Source organism: Saimiri boliviensis, chromosome X (assembly GCF_048565385.1).
Source record: "Saimiri boliviensis isolate mSaiBol1 chromosome X, mSaiBol1.pri, whole genome shotgun sequence".
Lineage (NCBI taxonomy): Eukaryota > Metazoa > Chordata > Mammalia > Primates > Cebidae > Saimiri > Saimiri boliviensis.
The window spans coordinates 101,695,278-101,721,244 of record NC_133470.1 but is presented as its reverse complement, the minus strand read 5'-3'; the positions used below and the strand labels follow the sequence as shown (position 1 = coordinate 101,721,244).

General features: G+C 40.3%; 2 protein-coding genes across 2 annotated transcripts; one reads left to right on the top strand and one right to left on the bottom strand.

Annotated features, from left to right (window-relative positions):
• Window positions 1-899: 899 nt before the first annotated feature.
• ZNF75D (zinc finger protein 75D) lies at window positions 900-11,587 on the bottom strand. Its single transcript, XM_003940752.4, has 6 exons — window positions 11,326-11,587; window positions 9,278-9,807; window positions 7,840-8,032; window positions 7,056-7,147; window positions 6,594-6,720; window positions 900-3,068 (listed from the first exon to the last, which is right to left on the bottom strand). The coding sequence occupies exons 2-6, from the start codon at window positions 9,686-9,688 to the stop codon at window positions 2,359-2,361; spliced, it is 1,533 nt and encodes a 510-aa protein (XP_003940801.1). The 5' UTR covers window positions 9,689-9,807; window positions 11,326-11,587; the 3' UTR covers window positions 900-2,358.
• A 6,959-nt stretch (window positions 11,588-18,546) lies between these two features.
• On the top strand, window positions 18,547-18,726 carry LOC120361843 (embryonic testis differentiation protein homolog B-like). The gene has a single exon (XM_039464024.1). It carries the CDS (start codon window positions 18,547-18,549, stop codon window positions 18,724-18,726), a length of 180 nt encoding a protein of 59 aa, XP_039319958.1.
• Window positions 18,727-25,967: the final 7,241 nt, after the last annotated feature.

Below are 25,967 nucleotides of genomic sequence, written 5' to 3'. Positions count from 1 at the left end.
TAAAGCCTTGAATTTTTGAGTTAACCTCCCTTCTTTCTAAAAGCTACAAGAATAAATTTCTTTGAATGGTGGTATGATAGCAGCTATCCAGGATGCTAGCAAACATGGATTCACAAAAAGAGAATGGAGCCCTCTGCATGAAGTTGAATTTCCCCTTTTAGTTTCAAGGGCACAATTTCAGATCATTCTGGCCGGGGGGGTGATGGGGCAGTCATAGTATCCACGCCTTTGGAAATATAATGAGATCCTTTCCTCCCAGGTAACTTCCTACTTTTGGCTTAGCACTTTCATTCTTTTTAGTGGCCATTCTATGTAGTCACCTCTTTCCTCTTTCATTTCTACTTCATTGGCTTGAGGAAGCACCTAATAGCATAAATACTGTACACAAAAGTTCCATCCCTAGCCATCACCTCCCCTCCATTTTCAGGAATCTCAAGTTTGCAGTTTCTAGTATATTTCAGTTATTGTTACACATGAGCAGTATACCTAGTTGACCTGGAACATCAGTGTATTGTTTCAGGCTGACTAGAGAGGAGCACCTCTACAAGAGAATGAATGTCATGCCAGAAGGCTACCATGCTGACCATCATCAGTGATCCTAAAACCAGCTAAAAATGATGAAAAACTTGTTAATGAAGGATGCTTAAAAGCTGGACAAATAGACAAAGCTTATTCTCTTTTCTAAATAGCTAGCTGAAGAAAGAACAAAGAAAGTTCCGAACGGTTAGGAAACACCTACTGTGGCCAATCACTGTGTCAGGCATGCTGATATGTGTGCATTTAATCCTCACAGTAGTGTTAAGAAGTAGGAATTATAATCCCCATTTTACAAATTTGAAAACAGGCTTAGAAAGTGTCTCTTGGTCTCTTTCAGAAAAAAAATATCTGAAGACATCTATTTCAAAAAAGTGAACATTGGCCATTTCTGGGTGATTTGGTAACAAAGTTTGGTTTATTGTCTAAATTTAACAGGAAACATGTCTTTTCATTACAAAGTACACTTTTATTAAATAATAAATAAACATATATAAATAAGCCTTGGCCAACATTATAAACCATGATCTCATATAGATGTAAATCTATGCCTTCCAACCTCCCTTGACATCACATTATCTTCTCTTAAGAGATAGTCACTTTGGCCAATAAGGAAGAGAAGAAAACCAGTAACATCAGAAAACAATTTCCATCTGGCCTGACTCTGACTGGGGTCATCACTCTAAGCCACATGCCTTACTTTGCTCTAACACTTTAAGATGTTCCCTCCTGGCATCAGCTGTGCACCAAAGCTAAAAGGTCACAAGGCTCTCCTTGCCATTCTCAATAAATCAGTTTTGCAAAATTTCCAGGCTTTCTTGCAGAGTATTCAGGCACATAGGGTTGTAGTTGATCAGCCATAAAGACTGGCCTCCCTTTAGGTCCTGCAGTAGTACGGCACCAGTTTGAAAGTCTTTGTCCAGTCCACATAATGAAAGTCAGAAAAAGACCATTTGCCACTTGTTTGTGCTTTACACAAAGAAACTGATAGCTGGATGAGGGCCAAGACTGCCTCCCTCATCATTTCATTGTATATGTCTACATTGACAATGTCAGCAAGAGAAGAGATATCAAGGTCCCTAGGTCTGTCTTTACATTCAGACCTTCCCTTGCTACTTATAATTCCTTGACAGAAGACATTGTGGTAGTGGGTACTCAGGAGAGAAGCAATGAGAATGGGACACTTCTTCCAGGGCAAACATCGAATCCTCTCTTTCTGTTACAGAGTAAAGTTCCCTGAGTCCCGGCCTTGATTGTTCATGTAGATAGAATGATAACTACTGAAACTGTCCCTAACTTAGCAATTATCTCTGAGTTCCCTTGAGAGAGCCCAAGTACTCTTGTGTGTGTGTGTGTGTGTGTGTGTGTGTGTGTGTGTGTGTGTGCATGCTTGAATTTTTTTTAAATTTATTTACTTAACTTTCGGTGTACTCTTATTTTCCATCTCTCCTGACAAACAATAAAGAATGAGACTAAGAGCCTTGACCATCATATATCTGTTGAGCACCTGATACCTGAAAAATTTAGATGACTGGGGGTGGGGAAGCTTTGAATAACAGATACATACATATAGATAGATAGCTAAAAAATCTCATCACTACACTTTCATTTTTTTTATTTATAAAATACTCCTTATGTATCACTCTTGTGCTAGGCACAGAAGATGCAATGCTGAATAAGACAGACAGCTTAGATTCCTTTTTGTGAAGTGTAGCATGTACACTTCCCAAATGTTCTATTGATAACACATTCCTATCATTGAGTGCCTCATAATTTCATATTCTTTCATCACTTTTAAGGTGAAGCTCTACATGGTAACTTTCCTCAGTTTGGAGACACTAGACATGCTTCCCTTCTTCTGTGGAGTTTCTGGTGTCTAAGAAGGCTCGACCGCCTACTAAAGTTTCTCTTGCATATGCTACACGTATAAGGCTGTTCACCTGTGTGAGTTCTCTGGTGTTTAATAAGGTGGGAGTTCTGAATGAATCTTTTTCCACATTCATGACATTTAAAGGGCTTCTCTCCTGTGTGAATTCTTTGGTGTGTGTGTAGATTTGTGTTATGACTAAAGCTCTTCCCACACCATGAGCATCTATATGGTTTTATTCCTTGATGGGTCATGAAGTGCTTATTAAGATCTGAACTCCATCTAAACCTCCTGTCACATTGTTGACATTTATAGGGTTTCTCTCCAGTGTGAATTCTCTGGTGCTTAATAAGATCAGAGCTAACTCTGAAGCTTTTCCCACATTCCTGACATTTAAAAGGTTTCTCCCCTGTGGGGCCTTTCCTGGGAAGATCCATAAGTTTTGGAAACTCTTGCTTACAAGTTGCAAGTTTCTTTCTTTTCCTCCTTGGAAAAGCTCGATGCCATTTCTGCACCCTGTGTGTATCACCGTGATTTTCCCTGCCCATTGTTTTCTGGGCAATTTTCATTCTGGTGTTTTTTGATACTTTGCAGCCTGGTGTTTGCATTTCTGATGCAGAAACAGATACAGGATGATCATTTCCAGTGTCACTTTTTAGCTTTAACCCTGTTAGAATAAACAGAATCATCAGCCATCTGTGTCCCAGTGCAAGAAAGCTACATAAATGGAGAGACAATCCATGATTATTGCTTTTTAGAAAATACAGGAACAAGTTATTTCTGGTCCAGTCTGGACAAAATGGCATAGACCCATTTCTCCTTGATCCTCCCTGATAGGCACAACAAGAAACCCATTAAATAGGATGAGATAAAAAACAAAAATTCTAAAAACGGTAACAAAAAGGCAAACTGGTTTGGGATTCCAGAACTAGAAAAACAACATAGCAGAGTGGTTACATCCCCACACCCAACAGAAGGCAACTATCAACAGAAGGCTGCCTGGGTAGGTTTACTGTTTCCTGAATGTAATAAGAAGTGTAAATAAAGCCTCACTGATTGAACACTGGATAAAATAGAATTTGTGACTAATGTCAATATGCAGTTGGTCTTAGGCAAACATACATGATCATATAACTTTAGCACTAGAGCTGTTGGAAAGGTAAAAGCTAAATGGAGTTTCTGCTCTACTTCATATTTTTCATAAACTAATGACAACTTCAGAAGACTAGTAGGACTGCATACTTTGTCATTCAGATGGCTGCATTTTTTTTTTTTTTTTTTTTTTTTTTGAGACAGAGTTTAGCTCTCGTTACCCAGGCTGGAGTGCAATGGCGCGATCTCGGCTCACCGCAACCACCGCCTCCTGGGTTCAGGCCAGATGGCTGCATTTTTAAGCAATAATTTGTAGCATATTTCACTATATTTGTTATTTTCTTTTTATTACAACTTAACAGCTCCAAACTCTTATTACTGTTTACTATCTTGCAGCTAGGTAATAGTTCACTTTTTGCTTAATTTCTGCAAGTCAATGAAAGAAAATGTATTTAAGTATCAAGATGTTCAAAGGAAAGAGTAAAAAGAGTCCCTGGGGAAAAAGCTTTGTTTAACAGGTGTTTGTTGGATTGCATTATTAGCTGATTTTACTCACTTTATATTTGCAAAATAATTGACATTTCTAATATTTATTGAAATTGTTTAATTTGCACACCCTGTACACACAAAAATGTATAAAATATGAGAGTGAAGTTAAAATTGTGACTCTGAGTCATTGTAGTAGTACTTTAAATTGCCCAGCTTTTTGAAGATATAAGCTATGCTATTTGTACTTCCCTATGTCTGTGCCATAAGTGCTTGAAAACATTAAGGTTTTCTGTTTCTTTAAAATATCAAATTAATCATTGCGAATCTTGGTCGGTCCCTGAGTTCACTAATACTTAAGGTAATGGGAGTCTGCAGACTGGATTTACTACCATGTGCCTTTGCCTACTTCTCTTTGATATAACAAAATATTTAATTGAGAAATCATTTTACATTACCATGGTAGATTTCTACAGTGCTATAGCCATTTTCCTTTGGATTCCTATCAGTGGTCCTGCTCAGTGGCTTGCACATAGACTTGCTGTGAAGAAATGCAGAGCCAGCCCATGCTGCCCTGTTTCAAAGTTGAACTCTTGAAGCCCTTGTAAGTGGGCTTCACTGGCTACTGCAGAGGCATTTTGCATTTGTCTATGGCAAGAAATTCACCTTCTCAGGCCAGGCATGGTGGCTCACACCTGTAATCCCAGCACTTTGGGAGGCCAAGGTAGGTGATCACTGGAGGTCAGGAGTTTGAGACCAGCCTAGCCAACATGGTGAAATCATGTCTCTAATAAAAATACAAAAACTAGCCAGGTGTGGTGGCACACACCTATAATCTCAGCTACCCGGGACACTGAGGCAGGAAAAATGCTTGAGCCTGGAAAGCGGAGATTGCAGTGAGCTACTATTGCACCACTGGACTCTAACCTGGGTGACAGAATGAGACTCTGACACAAAAACAGGAAAAAAATTTCACCTTCTCAAACCAGTAAAATACAGGCTTAATTCATCAGGACTGGAACTACATATTATGTATCATCTTAGAGCAAGAGCTATGTTCTAGGAACCAAATCACAATTTTCAGTCATGGAACAATATATCCTATGACAGAAGACCTTTACGTCTGATCTGCTCTGTTTTCATGTGATAATGTAAACTGTGAATGCCTAGTATTCCTTTAAGTTAATATTTCTGCTTACTGCTACTGGATTTTTGTTGCAAAAATATATCAATGATGCACATGAAACATACCAAGTGAATCACGATAAACAAAGGGGAAAAATGATTAAGGGAAAATTAAGTGACTCTGTTATACCACTTCTCCCAAACCAGAGAATAGGCCATTTCAAGCAACATCTTTGAAGAGTTTTGTGGTGTGAATTAGTTTGTATATGTTAGTATGTATATGTATTCACACATTCATATACACTCAGGATACAGTGGGCCTAATTATAAATGGGGCATTGCTAAAACTCATGAAGTGTCCTCATACTGAATTGTAATTTTCTCTTATCTATAAAGTAAAATTTAGATCAATCCCATGTCTTTGTTAAATATATTTTTTACCAGTCTAAATTTAGGGTTTATTTCTAACTAGATCAAAATAAATGTAAGTTGTGGAACTCATTTTGAACATCATGGATATGCTGTACATTTAAATTTCGAAAGGCAATAATACTGTTGGAATTATGTGAATTCCAACTCATTTTAACAAGGCAACCTGACCTGCATAGGATCACTTGAATGTCATATTTCTTAGGACTACACTAATATTCTTATCACAAAAGGTCTATAAAATGTGGTAGCTGGAAGAAAATGGTATCAAAATGTTTGGGAATTAGAAGATTTTCCTTAACTTTTATTGATATTGACTTGAATTATTATTTTCTAAACTAAGAGCCCTATTCCTACCTGTAAATCTTTCCACATATCATTTAAACTTTTGTTTATATTATTACTGATTTAAAGATTATTAATTTTTCTGTAGTAATTTTCAAGAATGCCATTTATGTGCATGTTTTGATGTTTTTTAGAAAAGGGTGTGTTTAGATGAAAGTTTAAAAAAAGTAAAATCTTTCACAGTCAAAATAAAATAATTCTATTCAGAATGCAGAAGTGAGGCATGTATTTATAAAAAGTTCTCCAGGGCCGGGCGCGGTGGCTCAAGCCTGTAATCCCAGTACTTTGGGAGGCCGAGGCGGGTGGATCACGAGGTCAAGAGATCGAGACCATCCTGATCAACATGGTGAAACCCCATCTCTACTAAAAATACAAAAAATTAGCTGGGCATGGTGGTGCATGCCTGTAATCCCAGCTACTCAGGAGGCTGAGGCAGGAGAATTGCCTGAACCCAGGAGGCGGAGGTTGCGGTGAGCCGAGATCGCGCCATTGCACTCCAGCCTGGGTAACAAGAGCGAAACTCCGTCTCAAAAAAAAAAAAAAAAAAAAAAAGTTCTCCAGGGGATCCTGATAATCCCTTTATTTCCCCCACATCATCAAGTTGAGAATCAGCCAGCTGTTGGAACAATGGGACTCTCTCACGGGTGCATTTTCCATAAACAGACGACTTAACGTATTACTTAACTTCTATACAAAGGGAAAGAAGAATCTTTACCTAGAGAGATGACAGTCTCATAGATATCCTGCATTACATCATTGTAGAGCGTCTTCTCAGGAGGATCCAACAATTGCCATTCTTCCTCAGAAAAATACACAGCCACATCTTCAAATGTCAACAAACTCTAAAGAAGACAATGGGCTATAGTTTAGTACTTGCCACTTCAGAAGTTGTGCTACCACCCATTTCTGAATTACATGGTAGGCCAGGTGCTGAAGATGTTAACAGTACAAGATTAGAGAGAAAAAAGTGAGAAGGCAGAAAGGAAGGAGCAAAGAGGATCAGTAAATCGCCTGGGAGGTGCCCAGTTCCCTCTGTGCCAAGCCTAGTTGCCTAGAGAATATCTAGGGCTAACATGCCTCAAAGCACCTGCTGGACACTATGAGTCCTAGGCAGTTGGGACAAGCAGAGACAAGACCACGGTCAAATCACCTGAAAAAGCCAGAAAGTACAGCTCACCTGGGATGCAGGCAGGATGAGTTCAGATGCCATATTCCAGTCTTTGATGCTTTTCTGCTCAGAAAGGGCTATCATCTGTTGATCATGCACAGCTGTGGGTAGAAAAGAACCAGGGAAAATTTCTATTTCCTATTTACAAACATCCCGAGCTGATTTCTAAAATACAGAACATCAGGATGCCTTTAGTAAAGATGGGTCACATTGACAAGTGTTTGTGGTGTCCAGAAGTGGCCGTCTTATTGTAAATAAGAGCCAAATATCCACCACTCATACAACCAGTTCCCCAGTTCATGAGAGAAATTAATCAAAGGAAATCTATCAGTTTTCCTCTCATAATATAAGCTGGGCAAGAACTGAAGGTTTGAAAATGAAAGGCTTAGGTCCTCCAGTGTGCAGTAAATAATGTGGGAGACTTTTGTCTCTTATTATTCTTTCCGAGTGCACAATTTTCATCACATTCTGCCACTGAGAGCCCATGTCTGACCCCAATTTCTCCTGCAACTTGTGAGGGGGGAGGTGACCCCACCTGTCCCTGTTCCATCTTCTTCTCTCAGGTTTCAAAGGAGTATAGTCTATAGTGTGAATATCAGGATTCTGTGATTTGGATATTTCTGTCCCCTAGGCTGACCCCCACCTTCAACCACCATTGACCTACTGTACTCTCAGCTGGGAGACATCATAGCTGCTAGCATGGCTGGGCACCTGGAAAATTCCCACAACATTCTAGGTGAACTAATTACCATCACGGCTCCCAAGAGAAGAGAATTATGATGAAGCTCCTCACCTCTTTCATATACAGGCTGGGTTTCTTTGTGAGTGTTGCAGCCCAGCTGTTCTTGTAGTACCCAATATGTATTCCAATGTTCTTTCTGGAACACACCCATTGGTTGGGGCTCTGCTGGCTTCCACTTGAAGCCTGGGGCCACTGCTGTTCTTCCCAAGAGCACTGCCTTCTTTCCCAGCTCATGGACTGTGATCTAGAAATAATCCCCATCCTCATTAGCACAGAACTTACTTTTGGTTTCAGGGTGGTGGTGGAGGGAGAAACAAGAGTAGAGCTCAGATTTGGGGAGTGCACGACATTAGAGATGTAATAAAAAGTCTGAAGAGGTATTGCACCACTATGTTTTCATAAAGAACGATACTCAAAATCTGGGATAATTAGGATAAAACAGAAAAAGTTGACTACTCCAGACCCCCACCCCCAACCCCGTGGCGATGCACCGGGCCCTGGATCAAGCTGCTAGCAAAGTTGGGCAGGCAGCGTGTTCCCCTGCTGGGGAACTTTCACTGGTTTGGTTTCTTGACTTGGATCCTTGTTTTAGTGCATTTCTATTTTTTGGTTTTCTGTAAAAGAAAAGGAATTGAGTAAAGATGGCTTTCCAGTTAGCCAGTTTCCAATCCTCCAGGAAAGGATTTCACAGGGTAAGGAGATGGATGGAAGAATAAATAGGGAGAAAAGTTGAGCTCCAATCTCTCTTCACCTGATTTGGTAGTAATAAGACACCAAAAATATGCCTTGCCCTGGAATTTTTAAGGTGGGCTCCTAAAAAAAAGGAAGTGTGCTGCCACCTTTCAAGGGCAAACCTTGGTTTCCCACTCACCAGCAGGGCCAATTACAAGCCACTAAGTGAGGGCAATGGAGACTCTTTCCTCCCAGTCCAGAAATGTATGTTCCTGTTACAGAAGATACTACCCCTCAGCATCCTGATTCCTTCCACTTCTCTGTTGGCAATTGTCTTCTTTCCATATGCTTGTTTCTATTTTTCCTTTCCATTTTGTTCTGTTTCTTTGCAGAGCAATTTGATTTATACTTCTGTTTGCTATCCTCTCTCTCCTTTGGTCTCTGTAAGTGCTGCCCATCTTGTGGATCTTCTCCCCTTTCCCAACTCTTTCTTGTCCTTTATGTCTCTGTTTCTAAGAACTCAACTCTTTTCTCCTTGCCCATGCCAGACTAGGCCCACCACGGTCAATTCACCCTAAACCTGGCTCTAAAGAAGACAAAATGCATTTCTTTTCTTTAAGAGCAGGAAAGGCTCTGCCAAGAATGAAACCTGTGGACTGACTATTGCTGCATGTATGTCATTTCAGATCCTTCCTAGCTGTCCTAAAGGGGCAATAGAAGAGCAACTTAATCCATCTCATTCTCTAATAACTCCTCCATCCTGATATATCCACTTTTATCCTATTTAATTGTATATATAAGGAATATTTCTTCTTACCTCATTCTTTGTTCCATCAGGCTCCCTCTGCAAGAATTCCACCAGGACCAGAGCCTGTTTGACATTCTGTGGATGATGCTTCTGCACCCAGTTCTGGGTCTCCTTCGGCAGAATGCTCAGGAATTGCTCTAACACCAGCATTTCCAAGATCTGCTCTTTTGAGTGGATCTCTGGCCTCAGCCACTGATGGCATAATTTCTGAAGTTGGCTGATTGTCTCAAGCGGTCCAGTTGCTTCATGATAACGAAAGCTCCAGAAGTGCCTGCAAGCGCTCTCTGGACCAAGACTCTCTATTTGCATGTTGTATTTCTTACTCTGACTGGGGTTCTCTTTCACAGACCCACTAGTCTCCCACATATCCCTCATCTGGGGGCTCGAGCATGCATCCGCCTTCAGCTCTCTTGTCATCATTTGCTCTAGGAACAGTTTTACTCCTGTGTGTGACACTGACACCCACCTGGTGCCAACTTTGACAAATGAGGGTGCATCAGGTTTGGTAGCAAATGAATGAATTGTTCTTCCCAGGAGCACTGAGGGAGAGCAGAAGAAAAGTACATGTCAAGAAGAAAACTACATGACACATATTTATTTGCTATTAATTATCAGAGGAAAATGAAGACAAAAGTTCCTGTCTGGCTTCTCCTTTAAAATCAACTGCCAAGAATCAGAACACTCATGATGTTAGATTACTCAGGAGGTAAGTTTCTCTCTTTTTCTTTATTTCTTAACCTTGAAACAAACCACAGCTAAGAGAAGACAAATGTCAATTAATGTCTTTCCTGTTTTTTTTTTTTTTTTTTTTTTTTTTTTTTTTTAACAGTTAAGGAAAGACTGGTGGGTAAGAAAACTGGCACCGATTGGCCAAAATGAGCTTTGAGATTATCCAATACTTAATCTGTGTGTTTCCTGTCCTGTATTGGCAAATAGGGCCTGTTTCAGTTCCTCTAAACTTCAGCAGATCATTGCAAACATTTTTCTTTAGTAAGGGGAAAAGTCATTTCCACACCCCTTTATCTCATTTAGATTGAAGCCTTTACTAAGTGGAACTTTTAATATTCCGTTTTATACAGTGTCAGTGCTGGTAGGGGAACTGAGACACCAAGATCAGAGTAGTAGTAAAGTAATTAGACAAAAAGTAAGCAAATGTTCCCCCGATAACCAAGCAGATCGTCAGCATTTGATGTGGCAGGGTATAGTACTTCTTCAAAAGACATAAAGGGCACTGCACAGATTTGTACTTGTGTATTAAATTTTTTGTTTACTTTAACTGGAAAAATTTACAGCTAGTCTTCCTTTACATATATACAAATGTCAGGTGGTTAAAAAGGAAGGAAAGGAAGAGAGAGAGAGAGAGAGAGAGAGAGAGGAAGATAGAGAGATGATTAAGGTTCTTCACAGATGGGAAGGGTCCTAGTAATGGTAACCTTTCTCCTGAATTAACATATCTTCAAAACTGATTTTCCCTGAGGTGATCCAGCAGAAACAGCAACAAAATTCTTTCAAGGATACCACAGGTATTCAAAAAAAAAAAAAAAAAAAAAAAAGGTCGGCTCCTTGCTAACCATTCTGGCTCAGGAGGTACAGGAACAACTCTTAAATTTTTTTTTGTCAGCAGAAGTCATTGTCTTCAATGCTGAAATGACCCTTTCATTGGTGTTACGTTAATAAGCCATCAAAAATCAGGAAATTTTCCTAGGTGTGGTGGTAGACATTACTGCTCCAAAATCCCCATCCCTGATTCACTACACCTTCTAGATCAAGCACAGGGACACCCACAAGGACTCTGAACGCGGGCAGCCTTTGAGTGTGCTTCACTAGCATCCCTGGGTTATATTTGTGCATCCGGTAGAAAGAAGCTGCTTCCACAGGTTAGAAGTGGCTGTAGGAACCTGCTGCTGGGCGGCCTCGCTGTGGATAACAGTTTCACGTCCCCCCAACCCCATTCTCCCGCTACGCAGCAGCCCTAAAGGCTGCAACTGGCAGGAGCCGCCGATATTTCTCAGGGGATCGCCAATCGAATCTAAAGAGAAAATCCGCTTCTTGGTTACCTTCAGTCAGCTCTGGCTTCCCCCGAGGCCACTTTCCTCTTCCTCTGCTTGACTAAACCTCTGTGGCCACGCCTCCCTGCTTGCTCTGGATAGCGAAGCTCTCCGCTGCTGCACCACTCGGGGAAGCGATGTCAGGAAAGCGCGGGATGTCTGGCGAGTGAAGCTCCAAGATTTGGGGAGCCTTGGAAGATCAGTTCCCCCATTTAATCCCTCCACCTCTTGAAGACCTGACCCTGACTCACTCTTCTAGGGTAGAGGTCTGTGGACCTGAACCGGAATCAACCAGAAAATGAAAGATGCATTTCCGGTGGCTTTGCGACAGCTACGCCCAGCCATCCCCCTCCCTCTACCTGCCAAGTCTCAGCCTAGCCAAGTTAGGAAGTGTCCCTGGGGGTCCTTTCCATCCCAGAAGAACCAGCCTCCTGCTCCAGTTAGGTCCTGGATGCAAGAAAGAGTTAATGCTACCGAGTCTCCAGTCGTGCTGGAACCGTGCAGGACCCGGTAAATGGCCCTTCCATGGGAGCCTTTTAGCTTATAGACTCCTGGTGCCAAGGTCTCTTATCCCTGATTTGCGAGGTATTGTGCATCCAGATTGTGCTGGCTTACCTGTGGTTGGCAGCCCATTCTACCCGGGTCCTCACCCAATAAGGGATGCCACCTCAAAAATCTAGGGGCCACAGAAGAGTGGCTCACAAAGTCAGAACCACTTCAGCAGTCTTGCAGGGAAAGCTGTGTTCTGGGCCTTCCTGAGTCACAGCCAGAGAGAGCTCCAGCTGTAGTCACTAGATTTATCAAAAGCCTCCTTGAGTAACAGGCAATTTGATCCTGGTCAGGCCTCTTGCTAGATCAGAAACAACAGTCCCTTATATTTTTAAAACCATTTTCTAATTCTCAGACACATGCTCTCCAGCTGTTACATTGTTTTATTCTTTTTAGGTAGATTTTAACCTTTTGAGATAGGTCCCATTTATATTTCTCTTTGACATATAAATAATTTGAAATGGTATGACATGACTTCACCTACTACTTCATGTTCAGGGTCACATAGATTACCAGTGGCAGATTTTAGTCAGGAATTTAGGTCTCCTGTTGTCATATCCTGTCCTTTCTCTACTGCATTATGCTTTTCCTGGAGGACAGAAATCTTCCATCTTTATCTCCTGCAGGGCTTAGCCAAGTTCTCTGGGTAAGGTAAGTATTTCATATTTACAGAACCGTCTTTCTAAGAAACTGAATATCTTGTGTTGTCAGTATTCTCCAAGTTTTCAGTATTTACCGAGCGTTGAGCCATTTGCGTAAAAATTGCCAATGTGAGTCTAATAGGAGAAACTATGTGTAGCTTAGTTTTACAATGGGGACGAAACTGACATATTTTGGAAGCCAGTGTGAGAAAGCACTCAGACAAGCTGAAGAGATGTCTGCATGTCCAGAAAGAAAATAAAAAGTACCTGATTGGCTTTTTATAAATAAATGCAGATGACACTAGGTTAAATTCAATCATCATTCAAAATTGAAGCTCCCCAAAGGTGTATAAAAGGACACAATGCATTATCTATGATATATAAACTTAGTAAAAATGTTTGATTAACCAGAGCATCATCCTCAGAATGGTTCTTTCAAAACTATATTCCTCATTTTAGGCACTTTCAACTTAACATTTTATAATTCAATGAAGTCAAGGCATTGTTATTCCCAGGCTTAGATTTCAGTGAATCACTAACCAGTGAGGATGGTCAGATAAAAGGCATTTTCTTTTCCCTAAACACTTCAACCTTGATTCACTCAATAAATCAAGGTGTGATCTTGAGCTGCAAACAACTTTATAGGTGGAAGCATCTTGAAGAGAATATTGTGATTTTGAATAAGGTCCTGATGAGCAAGATAAAGAAGGAAAAAGAGTTTCCAAAGTTAAACCTAAAACCCAAGAATGTGTAATTTTTAAGTGAGCAAAGTGAGGATGGAGTAAAACAAACAACTATAGCAAACACCTAAGAAGTCTTTACAGAAAGGAATCTGAAAATGATGAAGGCTTAACCAATAAACATCTTTCATGGTCTGGAAACTGGAAGTCTGAAATCAGGATGACAGCATGGTTGTTGGGTTTATGGTGAGAGTCTTCTTCCTAATCACATCTTCTCAAGGCCTTTGCATGGTGTATAAATGCAGAGACAGAGTGAGATTTGATGTCTCTTCTTCCTTTTTCCATAAGGGCATTAATCCCATCATGGGGCTCCATACTAATGACCCCATCTAAACCTGATTACCTGCCAAAGGCCCCATCTCCAAATACCATCTCATTGAAGATTATGGATTCCACCTAGGAGTTTTGGGTGTACACATTCGGCCCATAGCAGCTTAGAAGACTAGAGATGTACATCAATTTTTGAGAAATATGGAAAACTAGAAACCAACTTAAAAGAAAACAGGATGTAGTTAAATGAGAATGAAGAAAAGGGTTACCTCTCCCCCTGGAATATGTGACTACAAAGGAAGTTGTCCAAAAAAGAGGAGAGACTGATGAAGAACAACAACAGATGGCTGTATTAAATGATGTGCTGTGAGACAAGAGTTTGGACTACCTCATTGATTTTGTTGATTCTACAACTGAATTTTTGAAAGTTTCATTTCATGCTGAAGGAGTAATCAAAGAACAGCTTCAGAGTAGATTCAATTCTAAAATTGGTAGTTTTCAAAATCAAGGCCTCATAATAGTGAGTTGTTAAACATGACTTTGATTTCTGCTTCTAGTAATTAGAATTTTTTAAACAGCTAAATTATGATATAATTCACAAATCACATAATTCATTCATTTAAAGTATTTAAAATATCAGTGTTTTTAAAATATACTTAAAGAGTTGTGTAACAACATGGCAATCAATTATAGAATATTTAACTCAACTCCCCCGCAAAAAATATTGAACCATGCAGCTTTAACTTCTCATTTCCTGTCATCCCCCACCTTCCCATCACTACTAATCATAGGCAACCACTGATCTACTTTCTTTCTCTATACATTTCTTTATCCTGGATATTTCATATCAATGAAATCATATGACATGTGATCTTTTGTGTCACCTGTCTTTCCTTAAGCATAATGGTTTCAAGCTTCATCCATATTGTAGCATGTGCCATTACTTCATTCTTTTTTACTGCTTAATAATATGTCATTGTGTGGATATATGACATTATGCTTATCCATTCATCAGTTAATTGATATTTAAACTGTTTCCATTTTTGACTGTTGTGTATAATGCTGCTATGAGCATTTGTGTACAAATTTTGTGTGGACATATATTTTTATTTATTTTACATATATTTGTAGTGGTGTAATTGCTAGATCACATATTAACTTTACATTCAACCATTTGATGATCTGTCAGACTATTTTCCAAAGGGACTACACCATTTTACAATCCTCCCAGCACTGTGTGAGGGTTCTAATTTCTCTACATTCTTGCCAACACTTGTTATTATATGCCTTTTTTATTATATCCATCTTAGTGGGTGTATTGTGACCTCTCATTGTGCTTTGATTTGCATTTCCCTTGTAACTAATGATATTGAACATATTTTCATGTGCTTATTAGTCATTTGTATGTTTTCTTTGGAGAAACTTCTTTTCAGATCCTTTGCTAATTTTTGTTATTTGTCTTTTTTTATTGAGTTGTAATCATTGTTTATATATTCTAGATATGAGACAGACATATAATTTACACAATTTTCTTCCATTCTGGGTTAACTTTCAACATTCTTGATGGTGTCCTTTGCTGCACAAAAGATTTTAATTTTGTAATGGCCTCGTTATCTATTTTTTCTTTGGTTTCTTATGTCACATCTGAGAAAACAACCACCTAATCCAAGGGCACAAACATTTACACCTGTGTTTTCTTTTAGATATTTTGTAGTGTTAGCCCTTAATATATTTAGATCTTTCATCCATTTTGAGTTAATTTTTGTGTATGGCATAAGATAGAGGTACAATTTCTTTCTTTTGTATATGGATATTCAGTTTACCTAGCATCTTTGTTGAAAGACTATTCTTTCCTTATTAAATTGTTTTGACTGAGCCAGAGGAGGCATAACCAGGCACCACTAGAACCCAGAATAGGGGCGTGGGCTTGCACCTTTTGAAGCAATGGCCCAAACTGTAATTTGGCCCCTTTCAGCCCTGGATGGAGCTGGAGTGGCTGGGACACAGGGTACCAAGTTCTAAGGCTGCACCAAGCAGCAAGCCCCAGGCCATCCCGGCCCACCAAACTATTTTTTCCTTCTAGACATATGGGCCTTTGGTGGGAGGGGCTGCCATGGAGATCTTGACATGCCCCAGAGACATTTTCCCCATTGTCTTGGTGATTAACATTCAACTTCTCTTTACCTTTGCAAATTTCTGCAGCTGGCTTGAATTTCTCCTCAGAAAATGGGGTTTTCTCTTCTACTACATGGTCAGCCTATAAATTTTCCAAACTTTTACGCTCTATCATCTCTTGAATGCTTTGCTGCTTAGAAATTTCTTCCACCAGATACCCTAAATCATCTCTCTCAAGTTCAAAATTCCACAGATCTCTATGCTGGGGCAAAATGTCACCAGTCTCTTTGCTAAAGCATAGCAAGAGTCAACTTTGCTCCAGTTTCCCATTAGTCCCTCATCTCTAGCTGAGACCACCTCAACCTGGACTTCATTGTCCACATCACTATCAGCATTTTGGTCAAAACCATTCAACAAGTCTCTAGGAAGTTCCAAACTTCCCCCATTTTTCTAACTTCTGAGCTCTCCAAATGGTTCTAACCTCTGACTGTTACCCATTTCCAAAGTTGCTTCCACATTTTTGGGTAGCTTTATAGTAGCACCCCACTCTCTTTGGGACCAATTTACCGTATTAGTCTGTTCTCACACTGCTATTAAGAAATATGCGAGACTGGATAATTTATAAAGGAAAGAGGTTTAATTGACTCACAGTTCTGCATGGCTGGGAGGCCTCAGGAAACTTAGAATTATGGCAGAAGGTGAAAGGGAAGCAGGCACCATCTTCACGAGGCAGCAGGAGAGACGTGAGAGCAGAGGAAAAACTGCCATTTATAAAACCATCAGATCTCATGGGAACTCACTATCATGAGAACAGCATTGAGGAAACTGCCCCCATGATCCAATCACTTCCCTTCCCCGACACATGGGGATTACAATTTGAGATGAGATATGGGTGGGGACACAGAGTCTAACCAGATCAAAAGGGGAGCTACGAATATTCATGAAAGGGGGATATGTGCACGTGTGATAAGCAAACACGAATGTTACGTGCATCTCATGTTCCTTTTGGGGCAGAGACTTAACATTTAAATACATTACATTTAGGCCCTATACATCAAAGATAAAGCAAGGATATGAAGGCATTCAGTGTGCAGCCTCTGTAAACTGGCCAGAATCAGTTCATATTCAGTGGCTCTTATCAGGAGCGAGTTATTGAAATCAATCTCTTGTACAGTTAAAGCTGTAGTTATGGCTTATGGAACAGGTGAGTGGAGGTCAGTAAGTCAGTGTGTGAGCTGCAATTGTTTCAATATTGCTTATCTCTAGGCCAATACTTGTTTAGCTGCTACAGATACAGAAAAGTTTTGTGGCAGTTAGAACGTACTTTATTCTTTAAATGTAGCAGAGTGGGACTTAACCCTTCAGTGGCATGGCCTTAGGCCTTGTTTATAATTTGGTATCTTATTGCCACAAAGAGTGCATTCCATTAGTCTTGTGATCTCTATTTAAACATTAATGGTGGTCAGTTGTAATCTAAATCACAAAAGGGAGGGGGTGCAATGTGGTAGTGTGGTGCAAAATTTTGCATAGATCAGGGAAGGGCTAGCCAGCTGCGAAGCTGGAGCAGATTAATGGTTGGTTCCCAGATGTCCACCAGCAATGGTTAGGTGCTTATACTCAGTGATATACATATATAAGCATAAAAGTTTCCCAGGAATATATTTAAGTATAGCCTCTTTTCAAGCCCCTATAGCCTGCATTGCTGTAAACAGGGACTATGCCTCACCTAATTCAACTCTTTTAAAGTTAATGGAGAGGATAAGCAGCTGGGTACCTTAAACAGAACAGGAGGCCCCAATCATATAACATAATGCTAAAACAGAGCAGCCGGAAGTTGTAGCTTCTTGGCATTTCATCAATAATCACTGATTTGTAATACAGAAGACAGAAGAAAAACAAAAAGCAATATCAGTGGAGCTGGGCATTGCGAGTCCCATGTGAACTGCAACAAACAGGATTCATTACTCGACTCCCAACACAAGCTTGAGAAGGCCATCTGTAGTTGCCAGTGGCTGTGTCAGTGCTGAAATGGAGTCATCACCCAGAACAGCATTTCTAAGAATCCCTGGGGATAGGGGCACCCAGTATGCGGACAGTGTACTGAGTGTGGGCCTGGATGGGCATAGGTGGCTGGGAGCAAACTAACCAGCAACTCCTCCCATTCCATAGAGAAGGTAATGATAGGAACATGTATAAAGTTCCAGCTGCTATGGGAGACCTGGAAAGGAGGAGGCTCTTTGTATTCCACGTGCTTAGGAACCCTTCAGCAACCGGTGAGACACTGCAGCTTGGGCCCCTCTAGCCTGAATGGCAAGAATAGAGTTCCTGACAAATGCAGCCCAAGATCTCCATGAAATCCCAGGGCGAGACCTGTGCCCAGCACCCAGCATGGCACATCTGCAGGGAGGACGAACTACAAAAATCCCGCTTTCTTCTCTCTAAGGGGAAGATTTTGATGCCTACAATGCAAATGTTCCTTCAATAGCTAACCACTCATCTCACAACTCTCTGGGACAGAGTTCCTACATCTGGTTTCCAATTAAAATTGATAATCGGCAAAACATTTAAAACATGCTAACTATAGAGAGGAAATGTAGCTCCAGTTCAATGAGGATTTTCACAAACAGTGAGTATTGACCTATTTAAGGAACAGACAGTGCCAAAAGCATTCTGACACTGACATGTATTTTGACTCTGGCCTTGCAGAGCTACGTCTCACCTTTGCATCTACAGGGCTGCTTATGGCAGTTACCATGACCCTGCCTTGGTGGCTTTTTGTCTTACCCTTAGAGCATGATGGACACGACCCAAGGCCAACTGGAGGTAATAGGGATTTATATCACCCCTGGTGGAAGTGCTCTAACAAGTATACTTAGATAAGCTGTCTTCCTGAGGTTGTTTGGAGCCACTGCGTCATGGATAAAGAACTCCCTAAAGCTGCTCCCAGCGAGACCGCACTGAACATCAAGAAGCCTGACAAAGCCTTCAAATGCAAGAAGCCCACCAAAAATGTGCTGATCTTTTTAATCAACAGACAACTGGGCAGGCACAGAAGTGACATCGACCTGTCAAGGTGGTTGTGGATGCTGTCATAAAGCAACTCCAGAGTGAACATGGCCTTGGACAAAAAGTCATGGGGCTTATGTGCTGAGGCCTGCCCAGAATTTTGAGAAGTTAAATATAATTAGAACAATAAAGTTCTCCCATGTTTGAACCACTAAATCAGAGTCTGTCATTTCACTCCTTTGGATTGGATGTGCGTTTGCTGACAGGGCGTTCTTGGGTTACACTGGAAGGGATTTCTGTTCATCCTAACACGCTGTGCAGGGGTGCTCAGACACAGGGGAGAGGGTGAGATCATGCTGCACACCAGATCTCCTTCACCATCAATTTGAAAATCTCTATGAAGCTGAAGTGATGTAGTACTTGGCATTCAAGAACCAAAGACTCTTCTCCCTAGCCATTTTGGAGAGACAGCCCTGGTGTTCCCCTCTAAAACTTAATGCTTGTCCTAGTGAAAAGACATTGTTTAAGAGCAGACCAACAATGTTCTGGGCTGGGGGTTTGGGACGTGTTTCATTATTGTAGATGCCATGTCCACAGAGCCTTTCAGGAGCAACTGCTCTGTTTAGTGTCCCCAGGAAAGTAGAATGCCCTGGTGTCACATCAAACAAACCTTCGTGTCACATCAAACAAACCTTCAGGCCACAGTCAATCAAAGAGAATTAATTTTCCTGAAGTGAAACCACCCAATAGTCTAACAAGATGTATCAGATGGCTCCCACTGAAAAAGCTCTGTCCCCAGGAAATATCCTGAGCAAGTCAGATACTCCAGGAAACCTAAAATAGGAACAGTGTGCACAATTGGTGACAGAGAAGTGGGAGCTTAAGCTGAAGAGGGGACAGGGAGAGCAATGAGGTCAGAGCCATAATGGATATGGGCAAGTTTAAGTTAGGAATAAGATGAAATTAACATAAAAGGAACCCTTAAAACCATCACAAATTCCAAGTATTTCTCTTGTCTTTTAATGTGAGCTGCAAAATAAGCCTGCAAGCAGTCTTTCTGTCCCCTCCACCTCTCCTCCCCAATTCTCTGTGTTCTCACAACCTGTCCAGCATTCCCCAAGGCCCCTTCCTGTGTCCCCTTCCCCACCTATAGCTAAGGGACTGTTATTCTCTCTCACCTTAGCCAAGATCTGTATGAGATAGAAAATTTAACTCCTCTATGTCCATTTAACTCTCCTCCTTGTCCCTGTCACCTTTGCTTTCCCTGCTCTGATTCAGCATTGCCCAAATAGAGCCACAAGCCTCTCCTCAGAGTATGCAACTGATTGTAGCTTGGAGGGGGAGGGTTAGAGGACATCCAGGTAGAAGGGCCTCCTGGGTGTGCTATTGGTGGGAAAGTTGCCTGGATACTCTGGTGTTGGTTACTATTTTCCTGCAGTTCAAGATAAAACAGTAGCTCTACCAGCTGGCAGAGAATCAGTCTTTTTGGTTGAATACCAGGGGATAAGCAGCTGATATGGCTGATAGGGGATATAGCTAAGTGAGCTTTTCCCTCTTGGTAGGGAGCATATCTGATGAGAGCAGGGAAAATTGTGGCTAGGACTTTAATGCCCAGTGAGGCTAAACTATGCCAAGGCAGCACATGGAATTTCAGGCCTTGCAACACACGGCAGTAGATATTGGTAAGGAGAGTGAATGAACTGAGATGAGGAGTGAGCCAGCAAAACTCGGCGAAGAAGGCTGAGACTCTGAAGGTGCAATCAGCAGCTGGCAGCAGTAAGGCAGTCAGGAAGAAAGAGGGCTGGGTGTAGACTCTAAGCCACAATGGGAAATAGCCCAATCTTTTAAATTAATTCATTTTTCATTGATAAATAAAAATTATGTCATGTACAACATCATGCTCTGAAATGTGTATACGTTGTGAAATGGCTGAATTGAGCTGATTATATTACATACTTTTCTGGTATATGGTGAGAACACTTAAAATCTACTCTTTTCGCAGTTTTTAAGAATATAATACAGTTAGTTACTAGCTGTAGGTAACATGGTGAACAACAGATCTGTTGAAGTTGTTTCTCTTTTCTAACTAAAATTTCGTATACTTTGACCAACATCTCCCCCCACCATTCTAAGCCCTGGCAGCCACCATTCTCTTCTCTGCTTCTATGAGTTCAACGTTTTTAGACTCCACATAGAAGTGAGATCAATGCAGTATTTGCCTTTCTGTGTCTGGCTCATTTCACTTAGCAAAATGTCCCCCAGGTCCATTCAGGACATGGCTTGATTTTTTAATTGATAATTTTGTACATGTTTATGGGGTACATGTGATATTTTGTTACATGCAGGGACTATGTAATAATCAAGTAAGGGCATTTGGGGTGTCCATCTCTTCAAGTATTTATCATTTCTATCTGTTGGAAACATAACAAATTCTCTCTCAGCTATTTTGGAACACACAGTACATTTGATGTTAACTATAGTCACCTTATTTTGCTATCAAATGTTAGAACTTACCCCTTCCATCTACCTGTATGTTTGTACTTATTAACCAACTTCTCTTTATCATCTCCTACCAACACACCCTTCCAGGCTCTAGTCTGTTATTCCATTCTCTTCCTCCATGAGATAAATTTTTTTCTTTTTGCTCTCACACATGAATGAGAACATGAAATATTTGCCTTTCTGTACCTGGCTCATTTCACTTAACACAGTCACCTCGAATTCCATCCATGTTGCTGCAACATGGATTGCAGCATTTTTTATGGTCAAATAGTATTCCATAGTGTATATACACCACATTTTCTTTTTCCACTCATCCACTGATGGACACCTAGATTTATTCCATATCATTGCCACTGTGAATAGTGCTGTGATAAACATACGAGTACAGGTATCCTTTTGACATACTGATTTCTTTTCCTTTGGATAGACACTCAGCAGTGGGATTGCCAGATCATATGGTAGGTACATTTTTAGTTTTTTTTTGAGAAATCTTTATACTGTTTTTTTATAGCGTTTGTACTAATTTCCATTCCCACAAAAGTGTATAAGAGTTCTCTTTTCTCCACGTCTTTGCCAGCATCTGTGACTTTTTTTTATTTTTTTTATTTTTGGTCTTTTAATAGTAGCCATTCAAACTGGAGTAAGGTGGTATCTCATTGTGGTTTTGACTTGTATTTCCCTGATGTTTAGTGATGTTGAGCATTTTTTTCATATACTAGTTTGTCATTTGTATGTCTTCTTTTGAGAATTGTCCATTTATGTCCTTTGCTCACTTTTTAATGGGATTATTTGTTTTATTATTCTTGACTTGTTTGAGTTTCTGGTATATTCTGAATGTTAATCCCTTATCAGATGAATAGTTTGCAGGCAACTTGAACACCTGGGAAACAGTCAACCATTCAACTAAAAAAAAAGGTTCTGAGGCAGGGAACCAGGTGATTAGGCTCGGCTGGTCCCACCCCCACAAAAAAACAGCAATTGGAAATGCTCTGGGTTGAGAATTTCACAGCAAGCACAGCTGAACCCGGAAAGGGCCAGCTCTGTGGGGGAGGGGCGTCCACCATTACCAAGGCACTCCACCACTACAGAGGTAGTCCGCCATCGCTGAGGCAGCTGGCCATTGCTAAGGCAACCTGCCACTGCAGAGAGAGTCCACCATTACAGAGGTAGGCCGGTTTTGCCAAGGCAGTTCTAACTACACCTGTGTAAATAGGACTGCAAGGAAGTTCACATGGCAGCTGGGCAGAGCCCACAGCAGCTCAGCAAAGCCTTTGCAGGCAGACAGTGACTAGGCTGCCTCCTTGCTGGGCAGGGCAGCCCTGATAAAAAGGCAGCAGCACAACAGAAACTCATAAATAAAGCCCTAACTACCCATGACAGAGCACCTGGGGAAAAAAAATGGGGGTTTATGAGTTCTGCTGCAGCAGACTTAAACGTACCTGCCCAGCAGCTCTAAATGAACAACAGAGCTCACAACTCAGCACTTGAGCTTCTGTAAAGGACAGACTGTCTCCTCAAGCAGCTCCCTGACCCCCATATATCCAAAGAGTCACCTCATAAAGGAGAGCTCAGACTGACATTTGGCGGGTATCCTTCTGGGACAAAGATAGCAGAAGAAACTGGCAGCAACCCTCACTGCTCTGCAGCCACTGCAGGTGGTCCCCAGGCAAGCAGGGCCTGGAGTGGACCTCAGCAGTCCTACAGCAGAGGGGCCAGACTGTTAGAAGGAAAACTAAGAAACAGAAGGAAATAACTTCATCATCAACAAACTGGACGTCCACTCAGAGACCCAATCTGAAAGTCAACAACTTCAAAGATAATGGGTGGATAAATCCACAAAGATGGGAAGAAACCAGCACAAAAATGATGAAAGCACCCGAAACCAGAACACCTCTCCTCCTACAAGGGATCACAACTCCTCACCAGCAAGGGTACAAGGCTGAATGGAGAATGAGTGTAATGAATTGACAGAATCAGGCTTCAGAAGGTGGGTAATAAGAAACTTCTGTGAGCTAAAAGAACATGTTCTAACCCAATGCAAAGAAACTAAGAATGTTGCAAAAAGATTTGATGAAATACTAATGAGAATAGACAACTTAGAGAGGAATATAAGTGAATTGATGGAGCTGAAAAACACAACATGAGAACTTCGCGAAGCATGCACAGCCGAATTGACCAAGCAGAAGAAAGGATATCAGAGGTCGAAGATCAACTCAGTGAAATAAAACGAGAAGGCAAGATTAGAGAAAAAAGGATAAAAAGGAATGAACAGTCTCCAAGAAATATGGGACTATGTGTAAAGACCTAATCTACATTTGATAGGTGTACCTGAATGTGACAGAGAGAATGAATCCAAGCTGGAAAATACTCTTCAGGATATCATCTAGTTTGAACATATTTTTACCCATTCAACAGGTTATCTCTCCACTCAACTGATTTTTTTCCTTTGCTGTGCAGAGATTTTTGGTTTAATATAGTCCTTTTTGTCTCTTTTTGTTTTAGTTGTCTGTACTTTTGAAGCCTTAGCCATAAAGTCTTCACCTAGGCCAATGTCCAGAAGAATTTTCCCTATGTTTTCTTCTACTAGTTTTATAGTTTTGGGTCTTAAGTTTAAGTCTTTAATCCATCTTGAGTTGATTTTTGTATATGGTTAGAGGTAGGGGTCTAATTTTCTTCCTCCACATATGGATATCCAATTTTCTCAGCACCATTTATTAAAGAGGGTGTCATTTCCTCAGTGTATGTTGTTGGAGCCTCTGTTGAAAATCAGTTGGCTGTAAATATATAAATTTATCTTAGAGTTCTCTATATTTTACGTTGGTCTAAGTGTCTATTTTTATACTAATTCCATACTGTCTTGGTTACGATAGAGTTGTAAACGTGTTTTGAAATCACGTAGTGTGATGCTACCAGCTTTATTCTTTGTGTTTAGGTTTGCTTTGGCTATTCTGGCTATTTGTTGATGGTGTTGTTCCATATGAATTTTAAGATTTTTTTTCTATTTCTGTGAAAAAATGGCATTAGCATTTTGAATCTGTAGATTGCTTTGGGCAATATGGTTATTTTAACAATATAAATTCTTTTGATCCATGAGCATGGAATGTCTTTCCATTTGTTTGTGTCCTCTTCAATTTCCTTCATCAGCATTTTGTTATGTTTTGTAGTTTTGCTTGCAGAAATCTTTCATCTCCTTGGTTAGATTTATTCCTAGGTATTTTATATTTTTGTAGTCAACGGAAGTGGGATTGCCTTCTTGCTTTCTTTTTCAGCGATTTCATTATCAGTGTAGAGAAACAGTACTGATTTTTGTATGTTGATTTTGTATCCTGCAACTTTATCACATTTATTTATCAGCTCTAAGAGTTTATTCATGGAGTCTTTTGATTTTTCTAAATATAAGATTATGCCACCCACAAAGTGAAACAGTTTGGCTTCCTATTTTCAAATTTGGGTATGTTTTGTTTCTTTTTCTTGCATGATTTATCTGGCTTGGACTTCCAGCACTATGTTGAATAGGAGTCATGAAAATGGGCACCCTTAACTTGTTCCAGTTCTTAGAGGAAAGGCTTTCAACTTTTCCTCATTATGCTCTTACCTGTGGTTTTGTCATATGTAGCCTTTATTATTTTTAGATATGCTACCTCCCTGTGTAGTTTGTTGTGAGTTTTTTTTTTTTTTTTATCGTAAAGGGATGTTGAGTCTTATCAAATGCTTTTTCTGCATGTATCAAGATGATAATGTGGTTTTTGTCCTTCATTCTGGTCATGTGATGTATCACATTTATTGATTCGTGTATGTTAAACCATTCTTACATTTCCTAATATAAATCCCACTTGTCATTGTGTATTATCTTTTTTGATGTGCTGTTGAATTCAGTTTGCTACTATTTTGTTGAGGATATTTGTGTCTATGCTCATCAGGGATATTAGCTTATAGTTTTCTTTTTTACTAGGTCCTTGTCTGGTTTTGGTATCAGGGTAATGCTGGCCTTGTAGAATGAGTTAGGGAGAATTCCCTTCTCTTCAGTATTTTTTTGAAATGATTTGAGAAGGATTGGTATTACTTCTTTATGTATTTGGTAGAATTTAGCAATGATCCTATCCAGCCCTGGACTTTTCTTTGTTAGAAGATTTTTTTTCATAATACATGAAGGAAAACAGAGAGATGTTTTCTCTCACTAAGTTATGTCTGTAATGTGTGTTGATATGCAGTCATGAAAAATGGCGGTAGTCACAGACTGGTCATTCTGTCCAACAGATTCCTTTTCTCTGAGACCTTCCAACAGCACATACATTCTGTTGTCTGTGTGACTGAATCCCATGGCCACTGCTACTTGGTCTAATACTTGTGACCTCACCCTAGATGAGCCAATCAGGTATTCTTCCTGATAATTTGGACTTTGGAACTAGATTACAAAACTCAGTGATTTTCCTCTAAGTTTCATTATTGCCATTTCTGTATACAGAACATTATTTAGAATACCTATCATAGAGTTCTCTTGAGCAACCCTTGTTTCTATCCTCGTGAAACATGTTTGTTGCTTTGGTATCTTGGATTCTGTAAAGTACTTATGGTCTTTGAATTAATTATTTTGTTGTAGAAGTTCTCACTTTGCATTATATGCAACAAACACAAGCATTATCAAATAAGCTTGTAGTTCTGTAATGTGCTTTATCAAGTGTACCAGAGCAGAGCTCTGAAGTATGTAATCTGGTGCATTGAGGACAAGGGCATAGAGATTTCCAGGCCCGGATGGAAACTGCTTTGTAATAAAGGTAAGAAATGTAGTAGGTATCTTCCTATGAGGAGTGGTCTTTTTGGCCATTAC